Source organism: Lepisosteus platostomus, chromosome 11, assembly GCF_059453375.1.
Source record: "Lepisosteus platostomus isolate fLepPlt1 chromosome 11, fLepPlt1.hap1, whole genome shotgun sequence".
In the NCBI taxonomy this organism is placed as follows: Eukaryota; Metazoa; Chordata; class Actinopteri; order Semionotiformes; family Lepisosteidae; genus Lepisosteus; species Lepisosteus platostomus.
Genome location: NC_142621.1, coordinates 34418880 through 34446250, shown reverse-complemented (window position 1 = coordinate 34446250; position 27371 = coordinate 34418880). Strand labels below are relative to the sequence as shown.

The window sequence follows — 27371 nt, the reverse complement described above, 5'->3', positions numbered from 1 at the left end:
TCTATCAGTGTACTTTTGATATAATCCTTCATTTCAGTAATTCTATGAATGACTGTGTCTTTCAGGGGGAGGGGGGCAGCAGGTCGAGCTGTTTAGCAGCTTTTTCTCTACACATAATACGTGTCAGCTCTTTTGCCAACAGTAAATAAGGTTCTTTAAAAATAGTGTAGCTTACCTGCTTTAGCAATACGCAAGCTTGCATTTTTCCGCGTTTCCGTTTTTATTTCCGTATTTATTTAAAGTTTTTATTTCATGCGCATGGGAGCGAAACACAGAGACGCTCTGTGTATTTTTCTCAAATTAGAACAGTTCTTAAATATTTTTCTGATATCGTGCTTTCGTGTGCTCACAAGATTACCTGCGTTCGTAGCACGTATTTCTATGCATTCCTGTGTTTAGAACGTTGGCATAGTTCCAAAATCACGCACATTCTCCTTTCTCCCTATTTGCTGGAGATACAGTAGCTTTTTTTAAATACAATTGGTCACTTGCATCCGTAGCACGCATTCCTATAGAGTGGTATAGAATTACAGAGTATCTCTTGTGTCCACTGAAGTATTAGCGCGCACTGTATCATAGTACGTAGGTTGCGTATTCGACACATATTAAAATAAAAAATATGAAAACCCGTCCCGATTTTTCTGCGCACACGACACAGTTCCAGGGTCATTTGGCGTACCACTTGGCGGTACTCCACGTACCACTGCCGGTACGCGTACCACAGTTTGAGAACCACTGATCTAGAGGATTCTGGTCATATTTCTAAAAACTGACTGATTACTAATACTCAAGTCTCTTTATCCATTAGACATTGCATCAGGACTGAAAAAAAAATGCTGTAGTACCATGTGTGAGCAAGGTTAGGAATTTTATTTTGAGTTTTAAAATAAATTGCTTTCCTTCACCGGTATCTGATACGTCTAGAATGTTGCAGTAAGCTTTTAGAGACATGGGCACTCCTGAATCACACCCTGACCCGTCTGTTCTCGGCTTTCCAGAATGTCAAACTCTGAACAAACTCAGGGAGCGTCTGCAGAGCCTGTTCCGGCTGTACCCCTCTGGCATTCCACTGCACAGGCTGTGCAACACTTACAACCAGGTGTATAAGGAGTGCCTCACCCTGAAGAAATACGGATTCAAGTCTCTGAAGGAGATGGCGGGGCAGCTGACCGACGTCTGGGATATGGTCCCCGCTGACAGTGGGATTCTTCTGATAGGAAAACCCTGTGATGATGCAGTGCTCAAAACTTCCCCTGACGATCCTGAAAGCCAACATGCAGATTTGAGAGCACCACAGCCTGGCCCGCCTCAAGTCGAAGACTCTGCAGGAGGTATGTACTGAACAGTGAGGTCCAGTAGACGCCTGTTTTACTGTGGTTATATACTGTAGCAAGAAGTAGGGTGACCCCATTAGAGAAGTGTTGCTCTGATGAAACAGCACCTGCCCCATATCGCTGTCACTCAGAATTCCACATATTCCTCTGAATAGTTTACAGAATGCCATACTGGCGAAAAAAATCCAAATGGTTTGTAATCATTTCCTAAATAAGTTTACTGTTTCTTAATGTAGGGTGTCTGTCTAGCCCTTAGGGCACTTCAGCTGTCCAATAGGGTTAGAGTACCATTGCAGTTAACTTAACTCTCAATTCACTTAACTGGTCACAAAGAGTATTGGGTAAAAAAAATGATGACTTCAGTTATGGCGTAAAACATCAGTGTAGTTATCTGTGACCTGATTTTACTCCAGTAACGGATTCCTCTTAAAAACACGTGCATTCTTAAGAGCAACTTAACATTTCAGTTGTGGTCAATCATAGTAATTTATCATTTCAGTTTGCTTTTAGGTTAAAATTGAGAGCAATTGCTTGTCAAGAGTTTCCACCAGCCAGATAAACTGATCTACCCTTGATATACTGTAGGCAGGACCTTTGTGGGGGTTTTGTGGATATGTTGTTCTACTTCAGTTAGGATTTCTTATGTGACACAACTATTGTTGTAACAGTTTAGAATGCAGTAGTTTGAAGCAGCGTGACTTGGGTTTCTGCTCTTTTGCACCAGAATGCTCAATAGAGGCCTTTCGTGAAATGCTGCAAAGGCTGTGCAAGAGGTATCCAGGAGGTTTCCCTGTGAATAGGATCAGCAAGAACTTTTACTACAGGTACCAAAAGCCCCTTTCTGTGAGAAAGTTGGGATTCAAATCAGTTAAAGATTTGGTGGCATCAATGAGCGACATAGTCGATATGGTGAAGCAGGAAAGTGGCTATGTCATTCGAAGCAAATCCGCCTCAGCCTCGTGGGACACAGATGGTGCCAGTGACGTTTCAGCCTTTACTGGTTCATCTCCTGCTGTGTCTCTGCCTCAGCCTGTAGCAGCTACGCCCAAAGGTAAGGCTGCACTGAAACAGCTTCACAGCCAGATGGCTTGACAGTGCTCATTCTCAGTTCACTTTATTTTATTGTCATATGCTCAAGTGCAATGAAATGCTTATTTGCATGTATGCTCCTATAGAAGACATTAAGGAAACACCAAATACAAAAACACAGAACAGCGGCAGCAGCAAAAACAAGTTAAATAACATACATCTTAGAGAAAAAAAGAACACATCAGTGTGAGCCAGAGGTAGGGGTAGAGTTCAGTAATCTGACAGCTTGTGGGAAGAAACTGTCTCTGAGTCTGGACGTTCGTGCCTTTATGCTCCTATAATGCTTACCAGAGGGAAGAGGAGAGGAAAGTGAGGAACCAGGATGACTGGTATCCTTAGCGATATTTCCAGCCTTCCTGAGACAGCAAGTTGTAAAAATGTCTGAAACAGAGGGGAGCTGTACTCCAGTGATGGACTGGGCTGACCTGACCATTCACTCTAATGCCTTCCAGTCAGACAACAAGCTCCTGCCAAACCAAAATGGTATACCACATGTGAGCACACTTTAGATAGCGCACCTTTAAAATGTGGTAAGGACAGTTGAAGACGGTCCAAATTTTTTCAGTTGTCTGAGAAAGTAAAGGCGCTGTTGTGCCTTCTTTGTAGCTCCAGTTACATTCTGGGACCACGTTAAATCATTAGCAATGAAGGTACCCAGGAACTTGAAGCTGCTAACCATCTACAGCCACCCCATTGATGTGAATAGGTGTGTGGTCCCCACCCTGCTTTCTAAAATCAATGACTTGGTCTATGGTTTTGCCATCATTGAAGGAGAGATTATTGTCAAGGCACCACTCCTCCAGGTTCCCGATCTCATCCCTGTAGGCTGTCTCCTAATTTGCAGTGATTTGGCCAATGATGGTAGTGTCATCAGCATATTTGAAGATGGAGTTGGAGCTGTGTCTGGCCACACAGTTGTGGGTAAACAAGGAGAACAGCGGGGGGCTAAGCACACAGCCCTGAGGGGCACCTATGTTGATGGTCAGTGTGGAAGAAAGTTTCTCATCTACCCTCACAGTCTGAGGTCTGCCAGTCAGGAAATCCATAATCCACCTGCACAGAGAGGTGTTGATGCCCAGGTCATTTAGCTTCCTGACTAGTCTGGAAGGAACTATTGTGTTGAATATGGAGCCATAATCAATTAATAGCATTCTGACGTATTTGCCTTTATCATCCAAATGAGCCAGGGCACAAAACCTTATGAGTTTCTGAGAATAATAATAATAGTATGTAAAGGAACAGATTACATTATCTTTTTTATTTATATATATCATTATATAAAGTTTTTTCACTTTAGTCAGTAGTAGTAGTCAATGAATAGCATTCTGACGTATGTGTCTTTGTCTTCCATTCCAACATATCAGCAGCACAAGGATGACATTACTGAGGAAGTTTTTAGAAGTCCTTTACATTTACAGTAAACCCCAAAAGGTATTTCACACATATAGTTGGTTCTTTTTTTTGTAATACATTGCAAACCAGCTAGGCAGTTTTCAGGTTCTTTGATTTAAAATCCGCTCCTAACCATTGAAAGTTTTGCTGCATGACAATAGCTAGCGCAGATAAATTATTGACAATTCCAAAAAGGAAAATGTTCTTTATCTCCCTGTCGCCTTTCTCCAGATGATATGAAACCACAGCTGAGAGCGGAGTTAATTGCCTTACTCCAGAGCTTCCCCCAAGGCGTAGAACTGACCAGAATCCGCAAGACGTATGGAATGATGTACAATCGCAAGCTGCGCCTGAAGGATTATGGCTTGGAGGGCCTGCAGGAGCTGCTGCTGCTGCTCGGAGATGAGGCCCGGATGGTGCATGAAGGTGGAAAGAATATCGTGAAGGCGGTGAGCCTGGGCGACTGTGCAGGCCTCCCTGCGGATAGAGACTTCGACTGGAGCGCCCCAGGTCAGCAGGGGGACCCGGATGCCAGCGCCAGTTCTTCCGTCAAGAGGGGTTCAGGTATGTCGTTGTAGCATTTCAACTCAGGTGTGTCTAAAGATGCTTATGACCTTTGAGTAACCTGTGCTCAAAAGCCAATGTATGATGGACTGGCGTTGCGTCCAGGGTGTATCCTGCTTCACGCTCGCTGCTCGCTGGAATAGGTTCCTGCTCCCCACGACCCTGTATTAGATAACGTGCTTAGAAAACGTGTGGGATTGGAAATTCTGCAGTTCTTCTTTTCATATATTATTCTGAAATAAAGCACTGTTAAATCCCTGCAGGTGCTCTGTAATATTACTTCAGTATGTCACTTATGTATTTTTGTTGGGTTAGAGAACAATGAAAGTACTTGTTAAAAAAAGAAAATGGATGGGTAGAAAACATTAAAAATGTTTTTAAAAGGAAATCAAAATATTTAGCCTCTTCCAAAAACCTGTATTTGTATTTGTTGTTAAATGCAGATTAAGTAATGGAGATTGAGACATCTTATTAAATACGTATTTTCTTTAAGTTTGCTCTGCTGTTGCAGTTGCCTTGTGCTGCTCACAAAATTTAGTAACAACTAAAGTAAAGTAAAAAGTAACAACTGAGGCCTGAACCAACTTTTACTCCTGTATGTTGAAGCTGGCTACTTGTAGAAACTTTACATTCATTCATATTGAATTAAGTTCAAATCTAATAAGAAAAACAGTTTGGGCTTTGCCCAAATTTTCTAAGGTTTGGAAGAATAATTGACTTTTGTATTGTTTGCGTATGAAGTTCCAGCAAATCGTTTTGGGAATATTGTGTCTTTACATTGTGATTAAGAGCATGTAATTGCTTAAAGTTACCCTTAATACAGTATGTCTTTAACTAATAATAATCCTTAGACTTATATCACACTTTTCTGGACACTCCACTCAAAGGTCTTTGCTTTACTGGTTTACAAAAGCAACAGAATTGTGACTGTTACTTTAATGGTGTATATTGAATGCTGCTGTGTACAGTGTCTCCATGTCAGTGTGCTTTATCATTTATAGAAGTAAATAGGAATATTCTGTTCAACAGTAAATTGCTGGCCTCTCACATTTGTCTGTACCATGGGGCTATTGTCTGAAATATAGAAAAAAAGTTTCCGCTGCTGTTGCTAGGCAGAGCACTGTTGTTATGCAACAGCCCTGAGTGAGCCCTGAGTGAACTAGCAGAAACGAAACCACTGTTTTCAGCCAGGAAAGTGAAACCTAAGTCCTCTGGCTCTCCTCCGCCTTGCTGTGCGTTACTGTCTCATGCTTTTTCTGTAGAGAAGCAGTCATGAGGTCACCTTGAGTGATGTGTTTTGATATAAACTTTGTGAATGATGGCATCAGATTGTACCTTTTCAAATACCTTCTGAAACGCCTTTTAAAGGAAGTATTGCCAGAGCTAACAGGCCTTTTTGACTGTAAATGCTCACAGGATACATGTTCAGCTGAGGAATGTGGCAATGGTTAAAAGTACTGTTATCCAAGATATTTATGTTCTGTCCAGTCTAAAAGTGATACAGGATTCAGACTGTATTGGAAATTCTAGATACTGTAGTATTAAAAAATAATGCAAACAAGCTTTTTATATTTTTAAATCAAAACTTAAAACTTGATGTAGGCTTATCCTCAATTTTTCTCCTGTCATATCGGTAATCCTGAATGTGAGGGTGATTTATTCTGAAAGTGATGGAAACCAAAAACCAAGTAGAGAGAAATGAAATGAAACTGAAAAAAAAAACTGTCTGTGTTTAAAAGGCTTCTTTCCTTGCTTTCACTTTCTGTTTCATCGTAAGCTCACATTGGCTGTCTGGGTTTTATCAAACCGTGGGGGAGGCACTCTTTACAGTGTGGGGACTGAAGTAATATAAGCAGGACTACTGCCTCTTGTTAACAGAATTACCAGTTCACAGCTTCACAGGAAATGCAGCATCCGAGGTGACTATAAAAGAAATACAGTTTATAAGGATCTATATACACTGGTAAGGCTACAAAATAGTGATGTGCTTTTTTTGGTCATTTTCAAGTTAGCTTCAGGTTACCAAATCGCTGAGATTCTCCTGGGAGATTTGTCCTGGGATTAATTAAGAAGAACCAACAAAAAGTCAAAGATGTGATGCTTCAGTGAAAGAAATGGATTGATATTGCAGTCTTATACTGAATGGGGAGTGTTGGTTTATGTCTTATCTACTGTACATGTACATGCAGTGCAGGAAAAATGAAAGATTTGAGGTTCCTTCTATAGAGTAAGACATCACTTAGGATCTGTTTGAATTCTAGGGCTGTACTGTATATTCCAGTGTTGCTCTCTGCCATTGTTGTATTAGCTTAATTTTCGGTTATTGTCTTATCACAGGAATGAGGAAGCAGCAATGACTTTTGATTAATTAAAAACTGGAATAAGCGGTTTCGTTTAAGCTGCCTCTCTCTTGATTGGATTTACCTGGAACTGTCTTTAATTAGCATTAGTACGGAGACCTTTGTGTTATATTGTGATATTGTAATTAACTGTACCATGATTGTTGCTACGGAATTTTGTCAGTGGAGGTTTTTTTACAAAAAAAATCATTTTAAGTAATGCCATTGTGAATATTGATGTACTGTACGTGCATCAGTATCAGTTTTTGGCTAGTTCCTCTCTAGGTACAGTTTACTGAGATTGTTCTGTAACTTTCACTTTTGCTGTGAACTGTATTTACTGTGCTTGAACTGTGCTATCATTTTTATTATGGTGTTTTCAGTACTTTTACAAATTCTAACTTCTTTTTTCTTGTATTGATTTTTTTAAACAAAAAAAGAAAAAAACAGCTACTTTCTCCATCCCTCTCAGTAGGAACTATATTACCAAACAATAGTTAAATTGTTATGCCATGTTATTTATTCCTGGATTGATCACCTCCACAGAAAAACAAGTCTGAATAGAATGTATTGATTAAACTTTGTTTTACAAAGAAGACGAGGAAGTTGTTAAGTACACTTAATAGTGTTTGACTCCATCTTATAGGCTAAACACAAGTTGAATTGTGTTCAATGGTGAGCTCTGTAGGCAACCACTAAGTTCTTCCCAGGACATTATGCAGGACTACCCTTTTTCAGCATGTGGCTGCCTCACAGTTCTTGGGTCCTGGGTTCAGTTCCAGTCTGGGTGGAGTTTGCGTGTTCTCCCCATGTCCATGGAGGTTTTCTTCAAGCGCTCCAGTTTCCTCCCACCTCCCTTTAGTTAATTGGTAACTATTGTGCCTGTGTTCCTGTGAGGTTTTGCCCACCCAGGGTGTGGTCCTGTCTTTCACTTTATGCTTCTGGGACAGGCTCTGCTTTGCTGCCCCTTCCCACCTAACATTGATCTTTCTAACGGTGAATGAATGCTTCTTTTTGGAAAAACTGCCTGAGAGGCAGTGCCTCTCCTTCCCAAATCCTTGCCAGTCTGAGGAACAGGGTGTGACTTATATTACTACAGTATATATCAAAACAAAATAGCTTCTAGTGTCAACGTTAGGTTTGTTGGGTGAGCAGATTCAGATTTGGTGCCATGGGCACAGACACTGAGTTATGGTTTGTGTGACGAGCAGGCATAGAACTGAAATGTATGTGTATGTCTTCCTGGTCTCAGAGCCTTGCCAGTAATGAAAGATATGTATTAGCCAATACAAGGCATGTGGAAATTTAGGAAATGATTCATTTGACTATGATACAGAGAAAAACATAGTCAAAATCATGCTCTTTTCTTTAAGAAATGTTGGATTGCTCCTAGTGAATACATTTATTGTAAGAATGCTGATTATACACATCTGGGATGGTGTACAAAGAAAGGCTTAGAAATGCTAAGTAATGTAAAATGTAACAAAGTTCACTGATGAAAAGAATGTGACAGAAGGCTATCCCTACATGATATTATCATTACGTGCTGCACACAACACGTTCCCCAGTTTTAAATTATCTCACTGAATTCATAACTGGGACAGGTCCAAATGTACTTTTGAAGAGTTTTGAATGATGTGAAAATCTGAACCTTGCTCATGTTTGTGTGTTAGAGATACTGTGTAAGCCTTGGGTTTTCCATCTCTGACAGTGTTTGTCTCTATTTTAGTATGTTTAATAAACTCATGATCTAACATTTGCTCACTGTCAGGAAGCAGTAGTTACCATTCTAATGGATTAATGTTATACACAAGGTTTGACTGTAGGACTTATGTCTGCTGTGAATGAGTTTTGCTTTTATAGGAAGTGTATAAAATCTATGTAAAAAAATGGTGTAAAAAACCTTAGATAACTGACAGATTTAAAAACCAATTTGACATTTACTTAAGAGCTTGCTTGTTGTTACTTAACTTTATCTAAGAAGCATTACTTTAAACTGCATCACTTCAGTTCCTCTGGGGCAGTAATATGTTTTATTTCAAGATTGCAACATAGTTAACTGTTTTGTTTATAATTTATCTTTGTTTTTATTGTTTCACTGTCCAAAAGAAATTTACTGTTTACAATTTTATTTTAATTTACAGGCAAAATGGAGAAGGCTTGCTGGGAAGTCACAGAGCTATTAAAACAGCACTCTCAAGGTATTCCACTCAACAAGCTGGCTCTCTTCTACAGTCAGAAGTACAAGAGGAACCTGACTGTGAGGTCTTTCGGCTTTCCTTCTGTCACCAGTTTTATAGAGTCTTTGAAGGATGACTTGCATATAGAAGAAGATTTGGTTTTTCACAATTCTCACCACAGGCCAATCTCTGCGACTTCTGTTCTCCCAGGTCCAGAGACATCAAAGCCTCTGGAGATGAAGTGGGCCACACAGCCACTTCAGCCTCAGGCTGCCAAGGCTGAACCATCAGGTAAAGTTTATTACATTGCTAAAGGGCACACAAAGGTTTTAGAGCGAGCAAAACCTGAGGAATCAAATGTCTCCATATGATATCCAAGCAACACCTATGAATGGATCGGGCTGTTGAAAATGTTTAATATAAAGGTCAAAGGACAAACCCTTAAAAATGAAGTGAAATTTCAAAACAGTAGGTTCAGCCACGTTTAATCTAATGAGGAAATTGATTTGAATGACTGCTTAAGAGGAAGCAAGGGCTGCACTTTAAAGGTTACAGACAGAACTGGACTTGTGCCACAACATTTTGAATTTCAGAAAACATTTACAAAGTAGGAGAAAACCTACATCAACCCTTAAGATGTTTCACTAAATTCATTCAATTTTGTAGCCTCAGCTTTTTCTGTGATGTGGTGACCTAAAGCAATATTTGGGTCCATGAGAGACCAAGATTCCTCTATTTTGTGGTAATTCATGGTCAGTGTTGTAGAGATATACTGTACAGTAATTATATGTTCCTTTTTTGGTCTCCTGCATTTTTGATTAACTGCTGCCTATCTCATAAGCTGGTTCTGGTTCTTGTCTTGCAGCTATACAGCAGAGCACTATGAAAATAGCGAAGCAGAGAGCGGAATCCCCACAGCCACCAAAGCCTACAGTTCAGGGACCAGCCCTGTTAGTAACTCCAGCTGCGGTCTTCCCAGGGCCCTCTCACTGGCCACCTGTTGTCCCGTTTCCTGTGGCTTCTGCAGTTTCCCAGTCCGACTTCCCAGCTCTGGGAGCCAAGCTGACTAAAGCCCAGCAGAAGAATCTCCAGGAGGAGACAGCACAGAAAGAGAGAAGCAAATCAAGTGCCCTAGTGTTTAAGGAGGCCTACAATGCCCAGATGAGGGAAATTCACAATTCAAACATGCAGGCTGCAGAAGTTCTGGAAGGTCTCAGTTTTGAGTGGAGGCCTGGGAGAAACTTCTCCATTTCAGAGGTGAACAGCCTGGCTCAGGACTGCATCCGTGCCATCGCTGCCGAGGGAGAGCTTGTCACGAGCAAAGAGGTTGGTGGATATAAATGTCCAAGAATACGTTTGTCCTGTAAATGTTTGTAAATGTTGTTACTTGTATTTGCTTAGGCAGCACTGTAACTTATCAGTTATTCCCTTCAAGCTCCATTGAGACAGCCTCAAGCAATAAATGTTTGTACAGTTCACATTTTGTATATAACACCAGTGGTTGAGTGGAGGTGTGGAGGTGTGGAGCGAGGATTTTTCACACGGGTTTTATGTATATAAAATGGTCACCGAGTTATTTTGAGTAAAAGTGCTACTGTATAATGCCTGGGCCTTTGGTTAACACTTGTGTTGAGGTTGAGTTTTCATGTCTAAAGTCCATGAGGCACACTACCAAAGATGGGAATAATACGGATATTAATAAAAGGAAGAAACTAACAAGGAAAGGAAGCTGGTGAACCAAATGGCCCAAAATGAAAAGTTTTTATGAGCACACGTCACTAGAAGGAGCAAATCCTGTTGTTGAAGTCCAAATCAGATTTGTGGTCACAGTTATTTAATAAGAGTTTAGTAGACTTAAAGTGACCACAATGAAAAGTTCAGTTAGGTTTAGGTTCAGTTAGGTTAGGTTTGGTTTATTGTTTTCAGAAGGTACTTAAAGTAATCATGGTTTCCTTTGGAATGGTTTTTGAAGAGGGAGCAATTGGAATACAAACAAAGTAGCTGTAATGTGTACAACTGCAACATGAGCATAATTGTCATTAAGACAAACAGTTTGATTGCACTCTTCTTCTCTGTTCACATCTGTTTATGACTTAAGTTTCTTACTAACATTCTGTATAGTTTTTAAAGTGTTTATAAGAACATTCAGAGTTTATACAGTACGTTAGCTGAGGCTACTTGATCCTTTCATTGCTTGTTTGTGTGTTATTAACGTCTTGATTTAAGGCTTTTATTTAGCCACCACCTTATTGAAGGGTCATAGGGAAGTTTTCTCAGGTTTAAAAACACTTGCTCCCAATTTCCACTTACAGTATGTCTCCTTGTCCTTGTGGATTGTTGATCCTTAGGAAGTGTATATACTGTATATACTGTATGTGCAATTGGTTATTTCTGATTGTTGGGCAGTCAATTGCTGGTGCTATGGGGCACTCTTTTCTGGAGTCACAACTGTTACTTTCTTCAGAAGTAGCTATGATATTTTTCTCCTAATCATTACTTTGTTTCCTATTAAGATCAGTGTCTGACCAATGGAGAAGGGAAAAAAACTGACAGACACAGAAGTCACTCAGCATGGTGTTGAATCACACTTGATTGATCATAAATCAATTCCATTTTTTGAGTATTTTAAAGTGTTATCTTGCTGTCTTACAAAAATAAAAAATTCATTGTCTTCCTCAAAAACAGCAGCCTGGATGCACAGCAGGACAAAATTGCTTTCACAATTGAAAAATAACATTTTCAGTCTTTAAAAGCACAAAATCTTTTGTTTTTGTCACAGAGATGTGTGTCAGTAGGCAGCAGCCAGTCGCAAGTAACTGATGAATAATTTTACATGTACAGTATATGGACTGAAACAGCAAAGAACTGAATGCAGAAAATAAGTTTTAGCTTTGTTTTGTCTCCAAGGTATGGCAATAAAAAACTTGTGTAATTATGCAGTAATTTTCTTTTCTTAATTTTCATAGGTTGACTCCCGAATCTGCAGACATTTACGAATTAAGTCCCTGCATAGTATACAAATTGTTGCTGTGCGAGATCTAACTGCTGTGAAGGAGCTTCAGAGAACCCTCAGGGAGATAAATAGTTTTATTGAGGTGAGCCCCGTTTCTCCTTCTGTTGTGCTTTTGAAATTGGAAAGCTTTGGAAGAGTTAACAGTGAGGTAGAAATTTCTATATAAAGTAGAGCACCAATTGTTATTCACAATATACTATACAGTAAGAGTAAAATTTGTTAATTACAGTAGTTGCTTAGATACTGTATATACTGTATATAGTGTGTTTCACCAAAAAGGATCTGCACCGCACCCTTGTGCAGGATGTTATGAAACAGGAACTTTGAAGATGTGAATTTTCATACTTACAGGTATCTTAGTTTCTCTGTTATTTGGTCAGTCACCTCCTTCTTCATTACTTCTGGGATCTGCCCTCTGTTCCCAGGTAACAGATTGAGCAACAGTTGGAAGCCTGATCTTCTTGCTTTTAAAATTGTCGTCTGACCCATTGTCTATCACCAACTGGTTAGGTGACCAAGGGCAGCAGCCCATTCCCCACAGCATTCTGGGGAATGTGGTCCAGCCAAGAATCCCCATTTTAAGCACTTTACCTTTAGAAAGGAATATATCCATCCATTACCTGAATGTTTCTGTAACGGCAGATTTAAAGGAGACGCAATAAGTTACTTCATGACTTGAATTGAGGTGGAACCTTATGACCAAGAGATAAAGAATGACCTTTATTCACCAAGTACATTTCATGTACAAGGAATTTACTCTGGTGTACTTGGTGCTGCTAAAGCATTCCCTATATACCATACACAAGAAGATAATATACATCATTAAGACAGTGCACATATACACTAACTAGGAATTCGGGTTAAGAAAAAAGACAGCCCTAGGAAAGAAGCTGTTACAGGCGGCGACCTGGGTGGGAGAGGTCACCAGCAATCTTTCCTGCCTGTTCGTTTGCTCTGGAATTGTACAAATCGGAATGAATGACAGCCAATGACCCTCTTCACAGAGCGAACAACACACTGCAGTTTGCCGGTGTGCATCCTCAACAACAGCTAACTGCAGGGCCTCAGACTCAGTACACATCTGCACTCTGCACTGTTTATATAGTCTAACCCTTTTTTTTCTTAGTCTCACTACATATTTATTTTTGTTTATTGTTCCTGTTGTCTACATTGTGTAGTGTTGTCTGTTGTACTGTGTATGTCCTGAGAGATCAGCGCGATTAAGAATTCCAATGTACGTGTACATATGGCAATAAACTACACTACTCTACTCTACTTTGGAGCGGCAGACGCATTGCCAAACCAAGCAGTTATAGAGGCAGTCAGAATGCTCTCAATAATGGCTCTCTAAATCTGTATTAGAATCTTTAATGACCGAATAGTCAGGATTCCAGTTTAACATCTAATTCAAAGGATGCTTCTACTGTAGTTGCACATGTCCTTATCGGCATACTTTGGCATTGATGTAGAAATTCAGGTTCAGAGGGATCACCTACAGGGCCACTAATGACTGAATTAGAATTAGGAAAGATCCAGAAAGCTATTTTAGTATGACCATTTTAGGTATGGATTAACTGAAATAATTTACACCAGTGTTTTAATATTTTCCATAGGTTGTCTTAAAAATTGATATCAGTCCTACATAACACGTAACATACTGTACTTGTAGACTATTGAGCCGCCTTGGATGGAAAACTGCTATTGACACTAATACTGACATCTTTTAAAGGGGATCAAAGAATGCATTCATGCAGTGTTTTTGCTAATAGTTATTAGCTGCTTCTTTGAAGAAATGACTCACTTCTATAACAAATGTGATTTTGTTTGTAAATCCGCTTTTTATTTATAGTGATCTGTGAATTTATCTACCAAACCTTTTTACATTCTTATGGATAATTTCATTGAATTTCAATTTCAATTTCATTGAAGTCACTTCCTTTACTGTGTCAGCAGGCATTTAGGTAGTGGCTCCCTGAGTTGCTACAGAAAAGACCTGTCTACTGATGTATCTGCTGAAGGTAGTCGTGTGAAAAGTGAAGGCAGTTAGCAACTGTGTCACTGTCCTGGATAAGAGATCTGTTTCTTGTGTGTCTTCTCTCGTAGTCGGTGGAAGGAGTGCGCACAGTGTGCACCCTCTACGAACTCGGCCAGAGCTTGGCAGCCCTGAAAAACAAGAAGCATTTTGAGGAGCTGAGTTTGGGCCCCCTGTGCAAGATTCCTCTGATCCACAGAATGTTTAAAGTGGATCGCACGTGGAAGGACGATGACATACGTGAGATCGAAACTGTGGACATCATAAAGGTGATTGTGATTGTCACACTTTGTCCCAGAGAGATCACCTCCGAGCACAGCCCCTCAGAGTTCACCTTCAAACACCCCCCCTCAGAGATCACCTCTGAGCGAAACCCCCCTCAGACATCCCCTCTGAGGACGCCCCCATCTGAGATCTCCCCTGAGGACACCCTCCTTTAATGATCACCTTTGAACACTCCTAGGGCCCATGATGTCAGGCTCATTTCCTAAAGGTCGTTTGGAGAAAATTTGCATGGTCATTTTCCAATTGTCCTAATGTTTTACATTGCTTATGCTTTGCATATATTTTCATGTCATGTTCCCACTGTTTTGTTTCACAAGAACATAAGAGGTACAAATGAGAAAAGGCTGTTTGTCCCATCTTGCTGTTTTGAATGCCGGTAATTTCTTGATTCAAGGATTTATTCCAGCTGTTTTTTCAAGGAGCCCAAGGAATCGGCTTCAACAGCGGGGCTAGGCCTGTTTTCTCCAGACCCTAAAAACCTCTCTGTAAAGAAGCGAGTCCTGATATGCATGCTCTGCTCTAATTTCGTAATTTCACCATTCTACATTAGACTTTACTACAGTATTACCACACTAAACTGAAGTAAGGGGGAAATCTCAACTTCTGACATTTGGCTTTTCTTCTGTTCAAGCTCTTCAGACAATTGAGATTTGGTTATTTGTTGGAACCCAAACAAATTAATTTATTAAAAATAATAATTTATTGGAATAATGGCATCTTTTAAATGATCAGCTGTGAAAGCTCTGGGGAAAAAAATGAAAGCATATTGACGAAAAGCAAATAACTAGACCAGTTCAGGTAACTAAGAACTGAAATTGGAATTTAATCCTAATCATTAGTTTTCCTAATAATTAGGAATTTCATAACAGAGCTTGACCCTGACTTGATTTGCAGGAGAAAAATCAGAACCGTTTCCTCCTAAATACCACCCATCTATTTTCTAACTACTTTATACAGTTTAGGGTCATGGGGGAGCCAAAGTCTATCCCAGTCAGCAACAGGCACAAAGAAGGATTCCCTTGGATGGGACACCAGTCCAGCACAGGCACACACAGACACAAACAAACATGCACACACCAGGGCCAGTTTTCCCAGAAGCGATTTAACCTTCCAGTATGTCTTTGGACTATGATTCCACCCCTGGTCTGGCATTAAACTCAGGGCTCTAGTAGCAATGCTAGCCACTGTGCCGCCACACCACCCTCCTAATTACCAAACAAATTAAAATTCAGGTAATTTCGTTCACTCCACTGTGCTAGTTTATTGTTACCAGGACAAGGAAGAGGCAGCTTTCTGTCATTCAATGTTTTTTCCTTAGCTGTCCTGTAACATGTTCCACATACATGAACTTGTGCCTCTGGCCATTGTTTTTCCTTGATGTTTGCAGAGTCTGCGTGTCTTCATGAAAGAGTACAACCTCAACCGCTCCAAAGTGGACCTGGCTGATTTCATGAAACACCTGGCAGATCAGTATAACTGCGAGTCGCCCTACGAGCTGGGAGTCAGAATCCAGAGCATCGCTCTTTCCATTTCGGTAAGACTTTGGGAAAGCGTGACGCCCTATTCTCCCAGATGCACTTCAGTCTGTGCTGCAGTATCAGGGTCTAAGCTCTGAAGTGTCACCTGTTGAGAATTAAAACTCTGTTTGGACTAGGTCCTTTCCATTATGCCACAAAGCACAAGGGATGAATGGAAGGTGAGCTCCAAAGCTGGTGTGTGTTTGACAAGATAAAGTGCATGCATTTCTCTTCAGAGACTGGACTGTTGACCCCCTCTCTCCTTGGGCTTTGCCAGACACTGAGGAAAGCTGTGAAATCCGAGCATGAGTCTATGGACAAAGCCAGGGCCACCATTCAGAGGGAAATCATGGAAGAGGTGGAAAGCAGGATGAGAAAGATCAAGAGAACCCTGATGGAGCCAGCTCAGGGGCCTGAGCTTTTCTCTTCGGGGGGCAGTAGGGAGCTGAGGAAGAAGTACACTTCCCTGACTGCAGCGGAGGCCGTGCTAGAAGTCTTCAAGAACACAGAGGGGGTGTTCAGCACCAGGATGACCAAGGTACTAAATTGCAGCAAGGGGGATGCTTTTAGGCAGGGGGTGATGGCATGTGGTGAGTCAAGGTTGCCAGCATTTTGAAAAATCTTTAAAATACTGAAAGGTTTCTTGATGTTGCTAAGTTTGGTTTTGAAATAGAGAAGGAATTTTTAAAGATTAATGCTTCTGAGCGAAATTCACTTCTACCCACTTTCAATGACTGATTATTCTGTTAGGGGTCATGGAGGCCTGGAGCATCTCCCAGGAAGCAACAGGCGCGAGGCAGGATACACCCTGGATGGGACGCCCATCGCAGGGCACACTCAGACAGAAACATGCAGCATGCAGACATTAAAACATTAAACAAGTGCTGATTTTACATAAGGCGATTAACTTACCATTATATATTTGGACTGTGGGAGAAAACTGGAGCACCTGGAGGAATCCCACACGAATACAGGGAGAACATACAAAAATCCATGCAGAGAGCACCCCAGGAATTGAACCCAGGGCCACAGTGCTATGAGGTGGCAACACTAACCACTGCCCCACCGTGCTGCATAGTTGGCTTCCAGTTTGCTGGAAAAGGCTATCAAAGTAATTAATTGTATTTCATGCCAAAGGATCTCATATACAGTCACTTACAATACAATCTCGGTGTTATACATTGAAAAGCTGAAGGTTGAGGAGGTGCAACGGCTTGTGTCACAGGGGGTCAGAGGCACAGCTGGGACTTGAACTTGGATCCCCCTGGTAGCAAGCCCTTTATCTTAAGCACTGAACCACAAGCCTCCTAGTAGTGCATCTTTGACATCAGAACAGAAGCTTGGTGTTACATCTCTTGGCTGTGTCTAGATGTTTTGTAATAAAACATGTGATGCAGAGCTGCTTCGAAAATCATGTAAGCTGGCGTTTCGGGTAAGAAAGGTTATAGCCAAGCTTAATAAAGGGATCGGGATTTTCTAAATCCTTTGCTCATTATACATTGTCATGCTTGGCATCTACTAATCCAAGCCTGTGCTAAAATTATGTTTATTAATGTTTTATATATTTTTTTCTTATATTTCATTGCCTGGTGACAGCTGTATACTCACTGTTTTTGTAGGATTATTTTCTTTTATTATGTAAAATCCTTTTGCCATTATACTACCATGAAAAGGGAGACTTGCTTCAATTCTTTTGCTACCTTCTAAAACTTAGTGAAATCGTGGTAATAAGACAAAGTAAATACATGGTGTAAAAATGTGATAAGCACTGCAACGGCACAAAATCAGCCGATTCTCCACAGTCAGATGTCTGTGTGACAGGCAGGCCCATTGTGTTTAGTTGTAAAATTGTTTGGATTCTTCTTTTTTTTTATTTTCTCCAGCATGTTCAGGATTTTTTGCTCCGGGTGTCAGGTGACCGGTTGTCCACTGCATTGTTCCAACTGGCCATCTGTGGCGGCTCTCTGGAGGTGCCCACGGACTTGGTGGCCAAAGAGAAGACCCACAAGCCCACCCAGGATAAGGAGACCAGGGAACAGAAAGCAGCTGTAGAAACTCCTAGCGAGGGTAGGGGTTCTGTCCGTCATTAAACACTAATGAGCAATGTTACACCTGGAGACACAGAGGTCTCTCACAGATGGTTGTAGTGTACTTTCACAGAGCAATCTCACAACTTTCAGTATTGAAGCTAGTCACTCCAGACAGGTGTTTGCGTTCATGTCCCTTGTGTTGCTTAATATCCATCCATCCATTTCCTAGCTGCTTTAATTCATTTTAGGGTCATGGGCAAGCTGGAGTCTCAAGGATGGATGGGATACCAGTCCGTTGCAGACAACACAGACACACTCACACGAGGGGCAATTTTCCCAGAAGCGTATTAATGTGCCAGAATGTTTTTAGAGAGTGGGAGGAAACCGGAGCACCCGGAGGAAACCAGCACAAACACATGGAGAATGTACAAATTCCATGAAGATAGTACCTCAGGTCCAAAATTCAACCCAGGACCTTGTTGTTTTTGCAATACTGAATTATTTTTTTATATGGTGACCTACAGTATGTTTGAGCGGGAGATTGTGAAGGGGATGAAAGATTTCCTGAGACTGTTACCATTGCACCTGGAGACACAGAGGTGCTTCTCAGATGGGGGTAGTGTAAATTCACAGTGGAGGGGGTGAGCCACACACTCCATAATGCTTTTCCCCTTCTGTTTATTTATTTAGGTTGATTTGATTTCCACCAGTTATTTTGCTGCTTATCCTTACTAATTTCCCCAACCTATTACAATTAACAGTACTGATGTTGCCAAACTGACACATTTGACAGTATTTTAAATTAGAAAATGATTTGTAGAAAAGTGTTAAATAGCCCTGTCTACATTAAAGTACAGCCGCTGAATTTCTTAAGAACAAAAAGACTCTGTTGGCCTTTTTCATAAGTGGTGTCCTATTTGTCCTACCTCAAATTTTGACTATGTCCACTCCTAAGTACTTCTAGTCATTGAAAAACCTCCACGGTTTCTACAGACCATTAATTACTGACGTTGGAGGGGTCTTGCATCTTTCCTAAAATCAGTGATCAGCTCCTTTTTTATCTTCTGTTTTTTTACTTTTACTGTACCTTTGAAGAGAATTCATCACACTATTAAGTAAAATCACTCAGAATGGGACCATGGTGATTTTCTGGGTCCTTTAATAAGCTGTCCAGGGCTCTGTCATCAGCAAACTCAATGAGATGTCTGTGTATTTGCTCTTACAATTATTAGTGTACAAAATGCACAGTGTGGGTGATAAGACACAGCCCTTTGGTGATTCTCTGTAATGTTAATAAATATAAAAACAGGTGAAGCCCTAGAAGTATATATTCATGTTATTGGCCCCTTTTTCAATACATAACACTCACATCTAATTCTTGAGTTAAAACAATAATAACAGTGCTACCCACATTAAGTCACTTTAGACTGCAAACTGATAAGACTAAAAAAAATGACGGTTTTATGGTTTGGGGATAAATGGTTTGGGGAAACTGTAGGGAAAAGAGTCTTCTTTGTGTTTTTTTTAGTTGATCCCTAGCTGACATTTGCCTTTTTGTACCGTTTTACCTCTAGCTTCCGTGAAGCAGTATTTCCAGGAGAAAATTTCCAAATTCAATGGGTTGCCTGACCTGTCCTACCTGTCCAAGCTGGAGAAGGCTATGGTTAATCATTTTAAGTTTAAAGAGTTTGCCCATATGGAACACGGCACCTTCTTGGAGTTCCTGGTGAAACAGTCTCAGGCAAGAGCCTTTCTGGACCGCTTCTTTCATTCTGCTAATCTCTCCCTTCAACTCGTTGCTCTTTTCTCCATTTTGCTTGTTTTATAAGATAAGATAAGATCACTTTATTAGCCCCATACAATTTCTTGCATTAGGAATTTGTCTTTTCACATATCCCAGCTTGCTCTCCAAGAGACACACAGACAGACGGATAGGGAGAGAGAAGCCTGTTTTAACTGGGAAAGGAAATTTCTTCAAATGTGTGTTCTGATTTGTTCAAGTATTTTGCTCCTCTTCTCTCCCCCCCTCACCGCGGACAAATTGGACAAACTGTCCTTTGAGCAGTAAATTACTTTACTGTGAATAATCTGCATCCCATCCCATGGGAAAATCAGACCTGAGCTCCTAACTGTGTTTCCTGGCCATTGTGTGTCTGATCTGTTGTAAGGGTGCCCACTGTGGTTGATGGGGTTTACTGGGTTTGTTCTCGGCACAGATTCTGAAGGAGGCTGGTGTAGGGGCTCTCCCACTCAGCAGTTGGGACTCCAGGGCGTGTGGCTTCAGACCCAGCCAGCAGGATGTCTTCGAGTTCCTCAAACAGTGTGGAGTTGAAGGCCAAGACAGAGTGAGTGAGGAATGGAAGTGTTTAGGCTGCCATCTAGTGATGCTGACTGGACCCTACAGGCCTTGAAAAGACAAAGCACCCAAGTGTATTTATATTGTAGACTATATTGTAGAATATTGTCAAGAAAAGATCTCAAACGTATTTGTCTGGCTAAGCTGTCAGTCTTTAAATGTGTTATTTGTAGAATGCCTGAAGTGATTGATTGATAAAAAGATGCATCAACCCAATCCTTAGAATTCTTTGTTTTTATGTTGTAGGGTATAGGGTATAGTTCATGCATTCAACAGTATTTCTACACAAGGCAGCGTATGCAGTTGCTATTTCAGTGCAGCTTTAACTTGACATAGACTTTAATGTGGCTGACATGCACAGGATCATGCTTCTGCCACTGCTGAAGCTCGGTGTCACATCTACTCTTCTGCCTTCCTGCACATTGTGCATGAATAGTATCCTACAACTCAGTTTAAGTACAGTGCCATCCAGATTTATTCATACCCTAAAGAAATAGGAACAAAATAATTAATAGTGCAGCATAAGTTATGGACTGGATATTGTGTCTCACTTCAAAAAATCATAATACCATACAGTACTGTAATCATAATAGCATTACAGGGTGAAAAGCTGTATTTGACATACTTAATTTAATGCCAAAAACAAAAGGCATTTATTCACATCTTGAAATATTCCTGTAAGTAACATTTAAAACTAAGTCTGCAGTGAAATTGTGCTCTCTGGAAGTTAAAAGGAAGCTTCCAGAACTATCTAGAGGCTTCAGAAAGTTCCCTGGGGTTGAAGGCAGTAACAAATGGAAAGCATTCAGTAATAGCAGCATCATCATGTGTAAAATCCAAAGAGAGCTCTTCCTGTCTACCCGCATCTTCATTCACACTCCTGTTAGCACAAGAGCTGTGGAGACCACACACACTGGAAAGCCATTGGGTTACCCTCAAACTGCGAGCTGCACAGAGCCCAGAGTGGAGTTGGCCTCAGATGAGGAGCAGACACAGCTCTCATTCTGATAACACTGCAGGGCCCCAGGAGATGCTGCTGCTCACCCAGCTGTGGCTGTCTTGGCTGGTTAGAGCCAGCCCCATCCCTGGAGTGTTCAGACAGGCAGTGACTGGCAAACCATGGTCACAGGCTGCTCATTAACACTATCTCTGCTTGCAGCCTTTAAGCTGCTCAACATCCTGTAATTTGTTTGCAAGTTCTGTGTCCCAGATAGCAGCCATATATCCACCATCAGAAAGCTACTTACCCTGATGAGGTTGTCTATACATTAGGTCACACAACAGGAGAGTACATGACTCCTTCCCTCCCTTAAATGGACATCAGTCCATCATGGAAGTGGAGAAAGAGTTTAGAAGAGTTAGCCAATCAAAGCTGGTCATTAGGAGATGAGAGAAAAATGGAGGACCCAGCAAAAACACACATGAACACAGAGAGACAGTGCTGTCTTCAAACAGAATTCCCCAAGGCTAGAATAGGACCAAAGTCCCATGATGATAGAGACAGCAGCGTGGTCTGTCTTGCTGTCCTGCTGACCCCTTTTCTTTTTTCACAATCAACGTTATAGCTTCCTGCCATCGAATCCGCCTTAAGAAATCACTACAAAGTGAGAGACAGTCGGGAGCTGGGGTACGGGTCCTTGTCTACTCTCGTCGTCCTTGTTCAGCGCCAGAAGCAGCAGAGCAATGGGATTCACGCCAGCCCTGTGCGTTACGAAGCGCCGCTGTTTGCCAGGGAAGCAAGGTTAGATCTCTTTTGCTGATCCTCCACGACCAAGATTTGGAAGTGTTCATAAATGGAAGTGTTCATAAACCTGCTTGCAATATGGGGGCATTTATTGAAGTAAAAATAAACTTTAGCGGATTACTATCATAGTTTAATTTAACATGCTCAAAAAGAATAAAAACAGAGATTTTTAGCTTAAATCATTGTGAAAAATAGTGACGAGCCAGGTTTCTTCAGAAGGCTCCACAACTGAAACACTATGTCTCTTTTCTTTTCAGCATGGAATAAACCTTTACTTGTTCCTTGGAGCTTACGCAAACTGACACAGCTACCTAATTGTATATGAGAAAATTCTATAGGTTGTTAAACTAGGCTATAGCTGTAACTATGAAACCTGGCTCTGCACTATTTTTCACAGTGATTTAAGCTGAAAAACTATGTTTTTATTCTTCACACCTGAAGAAAACTCCACGGCCAAAACGTTGTGTCTCTTGTCTTTTCAGCATGAATTTAACTTTTACTTGTTCTCTAATCCAATGGTAACTACAGTGTGTTTCAAACTGTGTTGCTTTTAAAGGAGCTCCTGGACTGAGGCAAATGAGTCGGTAGGCCTGTTGGGGCCACAGAGCATAGGAAACGCCCTGGCCTGTCTCCTGAGCGCTCCCCTGCTGGAGGACCTGTCAGAGTGGTCGCAGTGGGAGCTGGTGTTTGAACCCGAGCATGGAAACCTTAAGGATTTCATAGAGAAGAACGCTGGAAAGAAAATCACCCAGCTGGCAGGAGAAAGTATGTCTACCAACATTACAATAAGGGCTGCTCAATAGGGCATCAGCTGTTGAACAGTACAGTATCAGTGTAAATAATTTATTTTTTGTAGTTGCTGGCTGGCAAAAGAATGGGGAAGACTACAGCTGTAGTAATTTATTTGGAGCAATGGAATGGAAATGATTAGTTATCTACTAGCTCTCAAATAAACATGTAATACATCTTGTGTACAGTACAGTATGTGCTTCTACTACTTTTCATTTTTGAGTAGTTTGGTTTTGAGCTGTTTTCTTTTTTCTCTCTCTTTCAAATGGGCACAGCTGTTGTAGGTGACCTGGTAGCTCTAGAGGTGAAGCCAGGAATCTTGCTTAGAGTCACAAATTTCACCAGCCCTCAGCTGTTTGCAGAGGCAGCAACGGCACTGGACCCCATTGACACTGCTGGGCATCTGGTGTCCGTAGTGCTGGCTGATGGGATTGCTAATGCACCTATAGCTCTGTTGGCCAATCACATGGAAAGCTCCCTCGCTGCTGCTATGGTCCAAGAAGGTAGGTATAGCAGTGTCTTTGTAGCACAAAGCAGATCTTTGCTATAGCCCTTATTCTGTGTCAGCTAAAATTGATACGTTTCTATTTTACTACAGAATTATGATAAGGACTATGTGGCAAATGCAGCACAGCTCAATCTATAAAGAAATGGATAAGTGATTCAGTTGTGAGTCTGCACCCCTCACAGACCACAATATGGATTAGCTAATTTTGATCCATGAGCAGCTAATTAAACTTTCAAGTCTCATCTGCTTTGATGCAGACTGCCTCTGGGATGCATCTATGCCTTAGCAAAATCCTTATCATTTATGGTGAAGCTTCTGTTAAAGATTTAATTCCCTTTAAATATAACATAAAAATGTTGCCTATGAAATGAGGATATTTGGCCCATTTAGCTCTTTTGGTTTTTTGTACCTACCTGATTCAAGGATTTCATTTACTTCATCCTTGAACGAAATCAGGGTATCAGTTTCAACAATATTAACCATATTTGCTTAGCAGTGTGTTCCATACTCCAACAATCCTTTGTGTAAAATAAACAAATTGCCCCCTGTTCTGTTTCAAATGTAGTTTTGCTTCCACAGTAGTATCCTCTAGTTTAAGTCTTACTGTGGAGTTTGAAAAATTAAATTGAGTTGACTTAACATTTGGGACAAAGGATGGGATGGAATTCAGACCCTCTTGCCTATTTGGTACATAGTAGCCTATTGATCCAAGAATCTCAAACAACCGTTTCGTGAAAGAAGAGAGGGTTCTCAGTTTTATATACACGTCGCTATAGCTTCTACTTGTATACTCTGATTTGTGTTTCTCTTTTGAAGAATTCCACTGCTAGTCCTAACTGTTTTCCAATATTCATTGCTTCCACATATTGTCTAATGAAAACAACTATGGTACATAAACACTTAAGTGTTTTCCAGTGTATTTTATTATAGTTATTATATTTCTAATTTGTTTCAACTACCTGCTTGTCCTGGAACTGAATTTGTGCTAGCGATTCTAATGAAAGAAAACCAACAACAGTTGTGTTAGTGGACAACTAGTAATGTCAACACAATCCCAGCATTACTCCTTATACTGTAAGTGGTCTGTTTTTTATTGATTAATCAGTTCACAATCCAGAACCAGTACCATGAATGCCTGCCATCTGTAATATTGTGTGACACAGTACTATTTTTAATTGTGAATGAAGCCAAGTGGGCACTGAGTGGTTAATGAACATTGTACAGTGACAATTGGTGGATTTTCTTGCTAGTTGAACTCTAACATGTCAGTTAAGCAACACCTACAGTATCTTTTCTAAATCTACATTGACTAGCCCCATGAATTCTGCTTCCATACAGATGACATTTGAGAATAGTTTAAAGTATCATCTCTGTAATCTTACAAGTAAAAGGTGCAAGACTACTTGGTCTATAATTTATTGGCAAGTAGTAGTGGTACAGTGTATGAATGGCTTCTCTTGTTTCCTTAAGTACACTGTTGAAATACCAACAGTCCCTGGAGATGTGTTTCTCTTAAACACCTCTAGTAACTGCAACACTTTTGCATGTTTTTAAGATAATATTATTAAATACAGGGTCTTGTTTTTCCTCTGTCTGAGGCATGTTTTCAATTTCTTCCTTGGAAAGTACCCAAGTGGAATTTTCATTTAAAACATTAGCCTTTTCCCTTTCATTGTCTGTTTTTTTCATTATTATTTATACTTTACCATGTAATGGCATTTTTCCTGTTGTAATACTGAAAAACACAATTGTAGTCTCCATAGCAATATTGTTTTCTTTTTTTATTGTTATATTAATATCCTTATTTACCTCAGCTTGCTTTTCTCAGTGCATCTTTTCTTTCACTAGATGCTGTTCTTTTTAAATAATTTTTATAAAGTGTTTTTTTTATTTTTCTTAATTAGCCCATCTGAGACATTGCTTTCTAGTCTTTGATTTGATTTGTAAGATGAATCTGTTCTGCTCTTCAAGCAGAATATCCACTTGAGTCCATTCTACTGCTCTTAAACTCTGTCTCATTCCTTCATAGTCTGCTTTCCTAAAATTGCAAACCTTTGTTTTGAACTCTACCTGTACAGATTTGAAATATACTTCAAAGCATAACGTATAATGACACAATATTGTACTGTATGCAGTCAATATTTTTTTATTAAGAAGTCCAGGTGAGGCTATTGAGATTTAACTAATGAAATGTTTGTTTTGGTCAGATTTTTCACAGCCTGAAGAAGCACTTTCACTGAACACAACTGCCAAGTTTGTCCTTGACTGTCTCATTCGAATACCAACAAAAATTTGCAAATCCCTAATTAAGCAGGTAGGGTTCTATTTTTATTTTCATAATAATATTCCAGCATCTGCTGGAGTATATTGAGAGTGATAAGGAGTTAATTTCAATTTTCTGTGTATTTTTCCCTTTCAACTTTGTGGTAAGAAGTGAGTGTAGATGCCACTCAGCTTTTCCACTCTTTGGCAGAAGTATAAAGGTTTTGAGTTTGGCTTCTCTGTGGATCTGTCAGCTCTGAACCCTGATTCTTTAGTGCTGTGTGGATCAGTGTTTAAAAGCTTGCTTCTCACCTCGGTGTCGCTGAGACCAAGTCTGCAGCCTTAAGATATTAGATGGCAAGTTCTAAAAGTTACTTCAAAGCTTTTCATTCATAAAACCCAGGAGATGAAGATGTCTTGGCGCAACGTTTCTCTTCCATTTCAGTCCGTCGAAGAGGGAAAACAACTCAACTGTGGGTCGGAGCAGCTGGCAACGCAAATTCTGAATTATTTATTACGTATCTTTTTTTTTTCCAAATCAATAAAATGATTCCAGTTCGAAAGTGGTATTTCAAAAAGACCTTAGCTCTTTGTGTCTCTTCTTCTGTTAGAAATGTTTTTTTAAAACTTGCAGGTACCAAAAACAAGAAAACAACATTAAAAAGGCCTTTGCATTTAGTCATGTTAGCCAAATCGAGTATGGCAAAATAAGTGGCTCTGAATTTCCTCTTGGGGAAGTAGAAAGCAACCTTTCATTGTGGAGCTGTAATGTCACGGCATCTGGAATGAAAAGTGTCATTGATTTGACAGTGAATTCTGAGCTCAGTGTGTTATAAATTATGCCTGGGCTCAACATATACCAGTCACTGAAAATAAATTGTATCGTTATTCATTTGAAACATTTATTTACCTATTCCTTTAGTTTATATGTATTGCTTTATAAATTACATTCATGAACGGTCGATCCCAGAGACAGTAGCAGGTACTAAGGGTAATTTAAAATGTCTGCAACAATGTCTGTAACGATAGCTGCAACTCCACAGCTATCATTATTGCTGCTCACTAGGATGAATAATCATTGTTACATAGGCTAAAAAAAAGACTTTCAATATCTTTGTGTTGTACAGTATACGACCTTTGGAAAATAATGTATAAAATGTGTATTGCACTGCTTTATTCAGACTAACTACAAGGCTGCATTTAAACCATCTTATTCTGCAGTGGTTCCAGTCAGGGAGCACATGATTGACAGACCCCCTCGAAAGTAACACATACTTGTCTTCTTGTTTCAGGTCTTCCTTGAGCCGTTCTCCAAGGTGCTGGGGCAGGCCAAGTCCAAGGCGGTTCTTTTACAGGCAGCCCGATTGGACCGCCGCTACAAGAACAGGCTGCACCAGATGGGCCTGCTGCTGGGTCTGACGGAGTGGGTGAAAGACTTTCAGACCAAGCTGAGCTCACCCCAGCTGCCTGTGGTACCGTCCAAGATCTCAAAGGTTTGGGCTGCATTTCTTCACTGCATACTTTAAGGGCACGTTCTTCCCCTGAAGAAGCTGTGCTGCTGTACATCTAAATGATATTTTCAATTTTATCATTTTTACATCACAGTCCTCTTGATTTGCCATGGTTTATTACAGTTTATATCATGTTGCTGTCTTTACACCATGCTGTATTGCATTTGGGATATTGTCAAGTATTGCACTAAGCTGTTCTGAAGGGTATTTTGGGAGCCCATATCAAATGGCAAAATGTTTTTACAATCATAGATGATGAGAATAGTACAGTATATTGACCCAAAAGATCTCCATTTTTTAAAAAACATTTTTTTCTTGATTACGTTACCTACCTATTATGCTGCAGTTAGGATTTCTCTCTCAGGCCAGTACAGACTTCAGACTGACCAGTAGCCTAAAAAGACGAAGGTACTGTGTCAGGACGTG

At 40.4% G+C, this 27371-nt stretch overlaps 1 protein-coding gene across 7 annotated transcripts in view; it reads left to right on the top strand.

The window, feature by feature from the left end:
• The window catches only part of LOC148652525 (uncharacterized), an 80135-nt gene that overhangs the window by 4693 nt on the left and 48071 nt on the right, over positions 1–27371 (top strand). For 2 of the 7 annotated variants that reach the window (XM_088599369.1, XM_088599368.1), the window contains exons 3-19: positions 999–1331; positions 2059–2385; positions 4047–4379; positions 8863–9189; positions 9764–10224; positions 11865–11993; positions 14015–14212; positions 15616–15762; positions 16023–16283; positions 17629–17812; positions 19350–19516; positions 19992–20120; positions 21697–21872; positions 22432–22640; positions 22940–23167; positions 25380–25486; positions 26727–26927. In XM_088599369.1, coding sequence (XP_088455495.1) covers positions 999–1331; positions 2059–2385; positions 4047–4379; positions 8863–9189; positions 9764–10224; positions 11865–11993; positions 14015–14212; positions 15616–15762; positions 16023–16283; positions 17629–17812; positions 19350–19516; positions 19992–20120; positions 21697–21872; positions 22432–22640; positions 22940–23167; positions 25380–25486; positions 26727–26927 — 3917 coding nt within the window. Of the gene's footprint in view, positions 1–998; positions 1332–2058; positions 2386–4046; positions 4380–6199; positions 6343–8862; positions 9190–9763; positions 10225–11864; positions 11994–14014; positions 14213–15615; positions 15763–16022; positions 16284–17628; positions 17813–19349; positions 19517–19991; positions 20121–21696; positions 21873–22431; positions 22641–22939; positions 23168–25379; positions 25487–26726; positions 26928–27371 lie in introns of those variants that run through there. The other 5 variants (XM_088599370.1, XM_088599373.1, XM_088599374.1 and 2 more) reach the window with 5 other exon arrangements.